Source organism: Epargyreus clarus, unplaced genomic scaffold (assembly GCF_041222505.1).
Source record: "Epargyreus clarus isolate Ecla_fem2 unplaced genomic scaffold, WU_Ecla_fem_2.2 ptg000010l, whole genome shotgun sequence".
NCBI lineage: Eukaryota > Metazoa > Arthropoda > Insecta > Lepidoptera > Hesperiidae > Epargyreus > Epargyreus clarus.
Genome location: NW_027332218.1, coordinates 8,431,144 through 8,444,339, shown reverse-complemented (window position 1 = coordinate 8,444,339; position 13,196 = coordinate 8,431,144). Strand labels below are relative to the sequence as shown.

The window sequence follows — 13,196 nt, the reverse complement described above, 5'->3', positions numbered from 1 at the left end:
CGTAGGCCGTTTGCAATAGGCTCGCAAATCAAACCCACTTAGGCGGGGCACACACTAACAGCATCTTACAGGGATAAACACACCAGCAGTTATCCAGACCGGCGCAATCATAGACGTCGTCAATCTCTTCTCGGCTTTAGGGTGGGTACACCATGAATTTGGACTCTATGGGAATAGTCCTGCTTTTAAATAAAACTATGTGATATAAATAAATAAATAAACGCTTTCACACTTACAGCCCCACACTAGGATTCCGTGTGTCGTGGGTGCCATGGACACACACATAGACAAATACACAAACACCCAGACCCAGAAACAGTAATCTAAATTCATCATTTAGATCATCTCTCTGGCCGGGATTCGAACCCGGGACCCTATGCACGTCAGACCGGTATGGTGACCGATCCACCACGCGGGTCGTCATGAAGTGAAACTGTGTTGTATATTATGTGAAGAAGTATTATCTTCTACAATAGACCTTAACGATCTTTAGTGTAAAATCTCAGCAAAAAACGACGTACCATACTTATGCTTAGATTTTTATGCTGCATCGGTTTATTTCGATCAATAATTATACACTAAACATATTTCGTATTAAATTTTTTCCATGTTTAATAATTCATATATTCCTCCTTTTTAAAATTCGTATATTGAAAATAGTGAAAATGTAGGTATACATTAAAAATCTATACATAATAGTCCTGTTTTAGTTGTTACCTATACAAAATCTGTGTGTCAAAAGTAAACATGTTTATAGTTTTCTTAGATCTTAGAACAGCTTATAGAGTCCTAAGTTTGCTATCTTTACATGGTCAATCTACTCAAAAACCAACATTCGAGATTGCACAAATAACCGACCGACATTAACCCTCATTACTCTTTCACAAACCTCCCATTACCTAGTATGGATGACGATATCTTTTGTGACATTAACATAAAGTTGATAATCCTTTAAAATAATTGAAAAACCCGGAAAACGGAATCAATACTGTAAACGGAATGAGTATTTGGATATTAGTTGAAGAATGGTGTTTTAAGTCATCATTCGAATGACCCCGTAATTACTGTTGACATGAGAAATTAGCCTGTAAAGAAATAGGATCCTATTATAGAATTCAATTACTTTTAAGTTTCAAACTATTTAAAAGGTCACGTTCTTATCGCTAAAGGTGCCAATACCTTCAAAATTTAAACTTCTTCAAACTTTGGCATAATTTTGTATGGTGTAAAAATAGTACATTACAATACGAGGACGAAAAATTTTTTTCTGACAAGTGTGAGTTTGCAGGCCGAGCCGCAGGCGAGGACTGCAATCACACGAGTCAGAAAAACATTTTTCGTCCGCGTGTTGTATAAAATTTTATATTACGGGGTCGGAAATGGGGGTTTTGCGCACGCGAAGCGTGCGTAAAACGTCAATTTACGCACGCCGTGATATAAACATATTTTTTAAATAAAATAAATTGAAATTGTATTAGACCTAGTATCCTCCGTTTTAAGAGGTACCAACGCTTCATTCCTTTGTAGCGTAAAGCAGTTCTTTATTTCGGTGGAAAGTTGTAGATGCCAGTTGTCTTGAGTATGTGTGTCCTCAGACCACGCTCAGGTAGATCATACTCTGTATGGATTTGCTCATATGTGCATGGGCGGAAGTGACCACTTACCATCTAGCTAAGCTCGCTTGCTACTTCCGTCTCATAAAAATCTAACTACATTCTTCTTGGACATTTCACGTATCTTTATATGCTGATTTTCTATCACAATCTAATTTTGGAAAAGAAGTTGAAACTCAAAATTATTTTATACTCCTGCCCTATGCAAATTAATTCGAAGCTAACTTCCAAATAAGGCGCGTTTTAAGCCAAATGTACCAATTTGAATGGTAATGTTTATAATTCACCTGCGCTATACCGAGAACAAAACAGTCCCAGAGTATTGTCAGAAGCCGTAACTGTCACTCTGTTACCCAACGAAATGAGTGCCTAGCTAGCTAACAATTCAGCTGTCACCCCCGATTCCACAGTTTATTTGCCGCATAGATTATCTAAAAGATATTAGCATTTAATCCCATTCTTTGTCCACAACTGTCACATTGGATTTATTAAGTATCGCAATCAGATATTGGCATGTTTCGTGGGAATTCCAGTAATTATTAGCATAAGATAAGATAGCATTAGAATTACATCGCTTATAAATTTATTAACGCCTACAATCGGGATAGCGTCGATTGGGAGTTCTGTGATACAGTAGCACTACCATGAGTTGGCATAGAAACGCCACTATAGAAATTGTAAATAGAAAACTATTGTCATTTTGCTAGTGAATAACATAACTACTATCGTTACGGTATTTCTTGACAACGTCTGTCAAATTAATGACTTATGGGACCGAATTTGTATGGCAATAGATCATAATGACATTCGCTAGCGATTTGATTTCGATAGTTTTTTTACGTTACGAGTGGCTCACACTACGGAATTTAGTTCTACGAGTAACCACCAGAGGCGCTGTACAATTTTTCATACATTTATTTTACGCAGTCGCTAGCGAGTAATACTTTTGTAAACTCATGGTAGTGCTACAGATGCAAATGTACGTTCTAAGTCATTTGAAATGTCAAAGTGCGTTAATGTTACGCTATTGATTTAAATTCATAATTGGGCAGAAACAAACTACCCACTCGAATGTAACAAGAATGTAAAATGGATAGGTTTATGCAGGTTAATTCAGTTAACGACAATTTGAATCCATTTATAATTAAATATGACGAAACTAAATTTTAACCGCCTCTGTTCACGCATACGTAACAAAAAACTACTGAACGGATATTAAGGCAAATAAGTATGATGATAACCAATATATTCGGTTAAAAATTTGGATATTTTTAACCCGAAAATTAAAACTGTGCGTTTGCATATTTGGAACCACTCAAAGATATTGACTACCTATTAAGTAACTGCACGACCCGTAGCTAATAAATATAAAAAAAAATATTTATCTAAAACAAATTATTCTTTGATAGCTTTACTTCTTTAAATACCATTTAACCATAATCTCCACAAGATCCCGAATTTGCATTTTTACAGATTTTTACACTTTTACACTTTTACAGATTTCGCACGCAAAATCCTCCGCGGATTATGTCAATAACTTTAATCGTCACAACATAATCGAAACGATAGTATCTATCGAAGGTCCTAGATCGACACGGATGTCCTGGAGAGCTAATATAATGCATATTTAATTGCGACCTTAGACCACGGTATCCATATTTATGACCACCGTTTCATGTCACCGTACCAGCGGTTCAGCTTGAAAGCTCGTTAATCGCTTATTTGCGTTTGTAATTTATGTACGGTCGGTCTAAATAACGATTGTAATGAAATTTCTTACGAGGGTCGTAGGTGGGTGGGTTTTATTTCAGAATGGGTTTTAGGACCGGAGGAAAATAGACGTATTACTTAAATAGAGATATAGTTTCCTTGAATGGTGGTAGAGCAAATATCGTTCGGCCGGGTAGGTAAACTGTAAATAATAAACTGAACTACATATGAGGCGACCACTTAACAACAATGCAATCCACTTATATAAAAGTAATTAGTTTGAAGTTGATAGAATCATTTGTGGTTCGACTCCGGCGGCGCCACCACCACACCAATTTCTGCCTCATAACAGCAGCGTTAAGTGCTGCATTGTACTGGTTTGAAGGTTGTGGTAAGGGAGATATACTTTTCCGAGGCCTTTCAGCTTAGTTCTCAGGGGCAGTGTCGCATCTGTGGCCGACTTCAGGTAGGAATACCTAATCCTATATGGGGTTTATTACAGATGTCCATGGGCGGCAGTAGCCACTTACCATCAGGTGGACTGTATGCTCGTCTGCTACTCCTATAATATAAAAAATCCTTGAATGGTGGTGGAGCCAGTGTGGTTGGACTGTGAACTGTGAATGATGAACACTTTCAGTGTATTCATGTGAGTGACGGCTGACTTACATACGATTTAACTTTAATTCAATCCATTCTTGTAAAAAATAGTTACATAAGTAGAATAAAAGGGTCACATTTATCATAACAAAGCTTCCTAAATCAATAGCCTTATACTAAGGGTTACCATATTTAATGTGTTAATACCCGGAATTCTGTGCGTAGTAAAGCAACAGTAGATATAGTAAACTACCGTAGATACATAGCGTAGGGGAAAAATTTTAAGTCTATGGTGACTACTGACATTGGGTTATCATAATCTTTAAGAATAAAGCATAGATTAGTAAATATACTTCGCTGCCTTGAAATTGAATGAAGCCACAAACGACTTTTTAGTAAGTTATTTTTTTGAATTCTTCACAAATAAAAACATTTTTTGAGAAAATTTACGAATAAATAACTAATACTGCGTAATTTACATAATAAATAAATAATTATTTCAAATATTTTAGGGACATTTTAACACGGAGACGTGGCAAAACTTTTTTACGCAATTATTAGGAGCGAGTAATCTTTGCTAATCTATGGAATAAAGATTTAAAATAAAACGAGACACCAGATAAATAGAATATTTACAACACAAAAATATAATTATCTTCATTAAATATATTTAAATCTGAATACGTTGCTTTCGTGTGGTATTTATGGTTTTAACTATCGAAATGTTTTTTTTTTAATCTAACAACAGTCATAAAACTTTTAATTTTATTAGTAAAAGCTATGTCAGTAAAACATAGCTACCATTTTAAACCATATCATCAATATTTCCTCATAAATACAAACATGTGCTTGAATATCAAAATCTGTAACTTCTTATACTACACAGAATTTCTCATCTCAGCTCGTACGCTACCAAGTTTAAATGCAAATTCCCGCCATAATTTAAATCCAAACAGGCTGAAATTATTCAGTTTATTTGAAAGCTTAATAGCCGAACCATTAACCCAATAAAAATAAATCTAGCCTACAAATTCACTTAATATGGAACGGAAATGTGTACATGCAAATAATTCATTTGAATCTGCAAGTCTGGTGTCTTTAAAATGATTTACCTACGGAATAGCCATTTAATTTACATATTTACATACTTGTTTTAAAGCTCTGTTATTCTGTTTAATATTAAATATTCATACCTATTATACTTTAGTATCGTAGTTATTCCGATCCGTTCTGTCTTCGCTATCAAAATAGGCGATTTTATGCTTAAAATAATGAAATTTATGTTTTATGGGTATTTAATTTTTAGGGTACGACAAACAAAAGATAACATACTTATAATAATATATTAAATTAATATGATATGATATATGAAATAAATATGCATAGTAAACTTCATCGGCAATTCGTATTCTAAACAATTACCGTTGAATTTTTGAAAAAATAATGGGGGCATAAAATGGCTTAATAATGAAAACCTTATAATGTTGAATATTTCAAATGTCAAAGTGCATGCAAATATCGAACTATTAGATATATGGTATTTGATAATATACACAAAATTCCATTAAGACTTTAGACTTTAAATATTTCAAATACCTATTTGTAACTCCTTATAGCTTCTAAGTACTACCACAAAATATTTCAAAATAAACTTAGACCTTATCACAATCATCAACAAACAAACGGGCCATCTATGACAAGGCGATAGACACCTGAATTGTTCCATAAACGGTCATGCGTCAACGAAGCCCATCATCTGACCGTCCATATCTGGCCAGCGTAAATTGTTATCATAACATCATTGTCATGTACCAAATAATACAACATCCCACTCAATTTCAGACTCCACTTAACGATCGTAACGTTCATTTTACAATGTTCCATATTCCACTTGTCACTTTTCGGATTTGTGAATTCTTCTCTGGTTAGGCAGTGTACGTTAACTTAAACTCGATAATCTGTTCATTAACAATGGTCCAATATTAGATCCATTCAATTATTACGATTCACACTCAATCAGTTTTGAATTAGTGATTGCCTATTTGTTATATCACTTTTAACAATTGATAGTTTTTGTTCGTCCATTATCGTAGTTGGCATCAACGGACACATGCAAAAAGTTTATTGGATAAATCTAATGATATCATGAGATGTTTTGTATCCTACTGTAGAATAAGTATCTATAAATAAAACTTTAATGTAATCTGATTAACTCGCCACTCTATTTCGAAGCTTTATCGTAACTTTTTTAATTGTTATAAATTCTATGGTGGTGGAACTATGGGGAATACCTTTCATTTGTTTGATTGATATCTGGTGAAGACTCAGTGTTAATCTTTTCAAGTACAATTAAAATTACGCATTAAAACATGATTAACAACATAATATTAAAAACTGTTAATATTGAGTTAACAATTTTATCATCTGTTTGTATACCGAAATTCTACCTCAAACCGAAAATATTTATTCTATTTGATTAATGTAATAATCTTGTAAAAAATACAAAATTGCTCACGGTAATATGCAGTGGTTCTATCCACTTAAAGAAAGCCAGAAATTAGGTAAATAACATTGTAAAGTTTTAAATTTTGTAATTAAAGTACATTTCTTTAATAACTTACGCCCCTTATTTATTATCAGTCTATCCAAACCAAACATGAAAATTGTACACTATTTAGTAGATATTACGAAATTGTCAAATGTTGATCTTTGGTAGACAAAACATTGGATAGTTTGATTATTAATAACAGGCATCTATCTCTCCATCTCTCGATCTCCGTAATTAAAAAAACACGTACTTATATCACAAAAAAGTGTACGGATATGTTTGATGATTACCATCCTTGATGCGATGCGTGACGTCATAAGTAGCTAATAATCAGGTATCGTGTATAGACAGCTTTATTCCACCTGACCTTTCTCGCCTCTGGTATCTTGTTAGTGTACTTGTTGAACATTAAGTGCATTATTACTATGATCGATTAATTTTTAATAACGACTTAAGACGGTTTAAGCGATCTGATTCTTATTTGATAAAACGGTTTACGATATTGTTTCTTATATTTTATCTTTCCTTATGACAGCAGTGTTACCGTTAAGTGCTACAATATATTCTGGTTTGAATTAGATACCTAAGTGAGACACACAAATTGCTTAGACTTTTTCGACGGCTGTGGCCGATTTAAGATAGGACTACTAATCCTATTTGAGACCCTCATACAGTTGTCCTTACACGGTAACGCTTAATTTTTTTTTTAATATTCACCACGTGATACTGTACATATGGTTAAACTGTGAATGTGTTTCAAGTTCATTTATTTACATACATTATAATCTTCAGTTATATTTTTTTAAGACAATAAAATTAAATATATTACCTGATCAGAAACCTTATTTTACGCACACGAACAGAGTACCTATCTATTTACAACAGGAACGTTTGGTTCAACAAAATAAGCGATGACAGCCTAGTGGTTAAAACTTGGCCTCATAATAGGGTGAACCAAGGTTCAAACGAAAATAAGAAATTATCACCTACTAACACCTATTAACGGTGAAAGAAAACATTAGGAGAAACACGACACACTCGAGAACTCATTAAAAAAGTTCTTAAACGTGACAGTCATGTGTTGGCGACGACCTTCGATGCATTAAAACATCATCTTAATTCTTCCATCCTTTTCACAGTAACGCAATCAGAACAAGAGCGCTCCTGTATCGCCCTCCTCCGACTGCAGCGCCGCTGCGGCCAGTTCCTGTGGGTTCACGCAGTTCTGCAGCTGAAGGATAACCTGGAGAACTCCCAGCGGCCCGTCATCGTCTGCACTAACCAGGTGTTGAGGTGAGTGAATTATAATTTTTACAAAGGCAGAGTTATAGATAAAAGATTAGGTAGTGATAAATGTTGAAGTTATCTTTCCTAGACTCATAACTCCTCTTTCATGTATATTAGGAAACCAATTCACTAGGGACAGTTAATTTCGACGAATTCGGTGAACTGGCTCGTATGTAACTTCTCTTAGACGTTATATATGAATATCTACACAAATTTCCAAATCTGAAACAAAATTTATTAATTAATTATAATTTAAATGTTTCTCTGTCCTAAAATGAACTGAGTATTGCTTTATTAGGTATAATTCGCGCCAAACTGCTAGTCCGCTCTGAAGTTGTTGCGAGCAGGTGTAGTCATACAATTTACTATGGCGACGCGATTTATTTCTATTTTCAGAGCGGACTAGCAGTTTTACGCGGACTATATCAGACCACATTATCATGACCGCAACTCCACATAGATTAAAGTTATAAAGGTACTGTCACGCCGTGACACCACCACTATTCGTAGTCCAACATGCGAGTTGTCGCCTTTACTTTACAAATAATCTATATATTTAAAAGAAAGTCGTGTTAGTTACACTATTTATAACTCAAGAACGGCTCAACCAATTTGGCTGCAAATTGGTGGTGAGGTAGCTTAGAACCAGGAGACGGACATAAGATACTTTTTATCCCTTTCGACTGTGTTCCCGTAAAGTCATTTTATAACTCAAGAAGAGCTGAACCGATTTGGCTGAAAATCGGTGGTGAAGTAGGTTAGAACCAGGAGACGGACATAGGATACTTTTTATCCCTTTCGACCGCGTTTCAGTGAAGTCATTATAAAACGTGGGATAACAAAACATTTAGGCAAACATAGCGTTTTTGTTTTATTTTGCTATTGTTATATATCCTAAAGGAAGACCTTGAAATTAAATTAGGCTCCAGGAGGCAAATTAGAAAGACATTTAGTCTTGACGATTTTTTTGTTTATGATATTGTTAGATTTCATTTTAACGCGGGTGAAACCGCGGGGCAAAGCTAGTCCAATGGGCAATTAAATCCAGATGTACTGCCGAATCGTTATTTCTGTTACATAACAGTAACAAACATACAAAACTTAGAGATATAGAATTGATAACAAACTTAAATTTAAATAAAAAATAAATTAACTCATAAGCAATAAGCGCAATCAATTTAACTTTAATTAAACTGTACAAGTAGATCCGAATCGAATTGGTGAATCAATTTCCATCTAAATCACTTGACTGTTTGTTATGGGTCTTATCGATCGTTCTAGAACACTGTTTCTCAAATTTATAGCTCCATGTACCCCTAATAAATTTTCAAAACAACGGTAAACCCCCAAACTTGCTTAAAATAAAAATAGACAATTATAAAAGTAATAGACAATGATCTTATGATGAATATTGTAGAATTGGTGAAAACTCTTCTTGTTGCAAATTAAGAGCAGCGATTTGATTTAGAGCTAAATACGTACATACCATGTCGTACCGTGGGGTTCTACGAAAAGCGTCGTAAAATATTACGACACAATATCATAACGTCTTATGATGTTTCATTGTATCGTATACATGTGTTTTACACCCATGGATGCAACGACGAAACTAAGCCATTGCGTAAATTTATCGTGTACCCTGTACCCCCTACGATTAACTTAACGAGGTACTCCAAGGTATACCGCACTTTGAGAACCCCTGTTCTAGAAGTAATTCCGTCTATCGTACAACAGAGATATAGTAAACTGGCATAAACATAAAATTTTATTTCCATTGCGAAATTAATGCCGGCTCCGATATCTCGATTATCTCGATATCCAACATAATCGCAGTATCGGAATTCGATAGTTAAGACATAAACAATTTTGTTCGTAATTTTTAAGTTATTACATCATAATGCTTGTAATAATCGACATCGTAAACCATGGAAGTGCAGCTAAGAGAGTTATTATGTAATATATATAATGTAATAGAAGTAGCAATCGTGTATGCAGTCCAGATTTTAAAGGGTTACTGCTATACTTGGAACAGAAAATATCAATAAGACACGATTCTTTTATTTTAATGTCATTAAGTGTTCTATTGCTTTAACATGCATATTTTAAAAAATAACTGTCACTGCACTATTCTTTGTCTTAGTAGTTTTAAGCTTAATGTGTTCTGTACCCTGGAAATATATGGGAAAACGGTAAACTATTACCAAAACAGTCATTTTTGTAAAAAAGTAAAACCTCATACTAAGGGTGAAACTCATATTAACTGAAAGTTGTGGTAAGGGAAAGACACAAGGCGTTGCAATGTGGTGTGCAACATCTCTACAGCAACTTAGCCCTCAGAAGTGACGCATCGTGTTAAGTATTTACGATTAGCTGTATTACTACAAAAAAAACAACAAAATATTTTCGTATACAACTAGCCAGTATGTTAAGTGTGTGTACAATGCCAATCGACCAGTTTGCTTGTTATGTTTTCGTTACATTACATCATACAATAATTGACATCGTAAAGGCATTTAAGCGCAGGCTAAGATGAAGGGTATTTATCTTCAACTAGCCGTAGTGCCTTCAAGAGCCTATTATGATTACGGCTTTAATAATGCTCGTATGGTATAGCAAATAGTAATTATGAATTAACCTGTAATTGGAGTCCTATTTGCTCGATTATACGACTATTTGAGAATAGTTTAAGGTAAGCCGTTTGCGTTATGTAATTATTGTCGCAGTTTGAAATAATGTTCTTAAAGAATGGTTCATAGAATGTGCGTTTAGAATATGACCGCTATGAAACTAATATTTTTATTTAAGCTCTTTAGCTCACAAGCAGTGTTAGCTTAGTGATTGAAATTTGGTCTCTCAGTCTCGGAGTTTTAATACTCAAAACTTTTGTTTTTGAAAGTTGTATGCATATAAGAAATTAATTACAAATTATCACTTTCTACAACGCTAGCGTGGTGGACTATGGCCTAAGCTGTACCTACAATAAAATTAATTATAATAAAAAATGCTAAAAAAAGTAGAAAGGTTTCGTAATATTTTAATTGAATAAAACTGAAGTGTCTGGGTGCGATAAATTCAAAGTAGGTAAATACCCAACGATATACAAAACAAAATAACCTGTTTTTTAAATACAGTTTTTGTCGATCTTTACAAGGTTGTACCGATAATGAGATGAAATTACCTTAAAAAGACTTGCATACAGAAAAATCTAAATAATTCGATATTGAATTAATATTGGTAATAATTTACGGATACTCGGAAATCAATGAATTCCGGCCTAATAATTAAAAAAAAACATGTGTGTAGTCAAATCTATAGTAAAAGTGAAATATGTGCTCTTTTGCAACAAGTTGACTCTAACTTAAAGATAATATAACAGGCAGACCGTAAACAAAACCTTTAGCCACACGTGTAACTAATGCTTTTTGCTTGCATTGTGTATAAAAATACAATCCTAAGTGGTGGTTGTGCGAGCAACTAATTGGCTTTAAAGCTGCTCTATTAAGCCGGCCGATAATTCCGTCCGACCTGTGCTCGACCGACTTTGAAAAATGGCTGCCATAACTTAACGCGGTCACTTACAGACTTCCCTATTGAGATATCAATACTAGATGACGTCCAACGACGTACACCTCGCGTAAACACAGCCCCTTACCACGAAACACGTCGAGTTGAAACCATCGCGTCTAACCGTTGTAAACGATTCCGTTTCGTTTCTACGCATCGCTTGAAAACGATCACAGAACGGCGTCGCGGTTCCGTGGTGAAGGTTCACTGTGAATAAATATTGTAAGGGGGTGATTTATTGAGTCTGAGCGGGTCTTGCAAGTCGATCGGCCGGCCGATGTTACTATCGGGATGGTTTGAAATATGCCTGCAGAGGGCTATTGTTGTGATGTGAGAAACGGTGTTTAACAAGCGCCGCGGTTGATCGATGGCGCCGCTCCGCAGTCTTTACTCCCAACTATATTTTATAGCACGAAAATACATGAAAACCCGCTAATTTTCGAACGCTTCAACGTAGTCTGTTGCGTGAATTTAATATCGGGGCAATTTTGTTCGTTTGTATCGTTTACGAGGGCATTGAGGGATTTAGAATTCATAAAGTATTGCAATTAAATGGTACTATTTTGCAAGTATTCATTCAAAATGTGTAATTAATTTCGAGTTAAGTCTTGCTCAAGTAAAAGTTTTAGTGCGGTAAGAATCCCACATAACCCTGCGTCGCTCCTTCGGCACCGGGTACCTTTTGAAGGTCCCCTCGTAAACAAAAAAAAAAGTAAAGTTAAACTTTTTTTAAGTAAACTTAAAAAAAGTAACGCGTAATCGGGTCAAGGAGAACCGTTTTTTTTATATAAATACGGTTATAGATGTCCATGGACTGTATTTACCACTGACCACTAAACATTACATGGAATATGCTCATTAGCTACTTAAATCTTATAAAAACCCCAAATACAAATAAGCACTCAACTTTATTTACCTTATGAGCTTCAAGCGTATGCAAATTAAACCAGCAACATTACTGAAGCTTTAAATAGATACGTCGTCATGCATCTCGTAATTTGCACCAAACAATGCTGTAGCTAGTCTTGGGCCCTTTGTCCCGCTGATTGTTTAGGTCAACAGGACCCAACGCAATATTAATTTAGATTTACTATCTCTAGCGCCTACTTGCCGATTAATTTGCCCAGTCCTTAGTCACTGTACGACCATAATGAGGTTGTTACAGAATTATCCACTGAATAATACCTCTGACGGCTGGACGTGACTTGGTTCATTTGAATAATAAATGTTAGCTGTGTTAATAGGGGTGATATATTGGTTTAAGTTTAGCGATACGAATGCATCCATCTTGAACTTTGTCGCTTGAGGTTGTTATTCATGTTTTATATGCTATGCTTTATCAATTAAGTTTATCAGTGCTATTATATTATGGCCTTTATTCTATTTTTAATGTTCGTGCTATGCCTCTACTTCTTATACAATTCTCCATCATGATCACTGACACTTTGCCACTTATGAAAACTAAGATCGCTAGCCGGAACAATATCGCAAAATGCGTTTATATTTCAAACTGAAAAACATAAGTAAACTCTGAGCATATTTTTAAAGTTGTTATATGAAATAACTTATCTTAGTCCCTATAAATCTTATTTGTAGCATAAACAAAATCAAATTTTATCGTTTTTAAATTTAAAGCTTGACTCTACTGCGATAGACAATTCAACACTCACAGCCCTACACAATTCCCCTTGATCGCGGGTGCTGTGAACAAACAAAGACGAATACACTAACACCCAGAGCTAGAACAAAAATCTAAATGCACCATTTAGATATTTGATGCCAGGACGGGGATGAAACCCAGAACCCTCTTTGCATCACACAAGTATGATAACCGCTCCGCCACGCAGGTCATTTTAAAGATATGGAGAACACCT

At 34.8% G+C, this 13,196-nt stretch overlaps 1 protein-coding gene across 1 annotated transcript in view; it reads left to right on the top strand.

Moving 5' to 3' along the window:
* Positions 1-13,196, top strand: part of LOC140745497 (PAS domain-containing protein cky-1) — a 173,269-nt gene that overhangs the window by 150,579 nt on the left and 9,494 nt on the right. Inside the window, exon 9 of the mRNA XM_073077380.1 lies at positions 7,611-7,764. Coding sequence (XP_072933481.1) covers positions 7,611-7,764 — 154 coding nt within the window. The remainder of the gene's footprint in view (positions 1-7,610; positions 7,765-13,196) is intronic.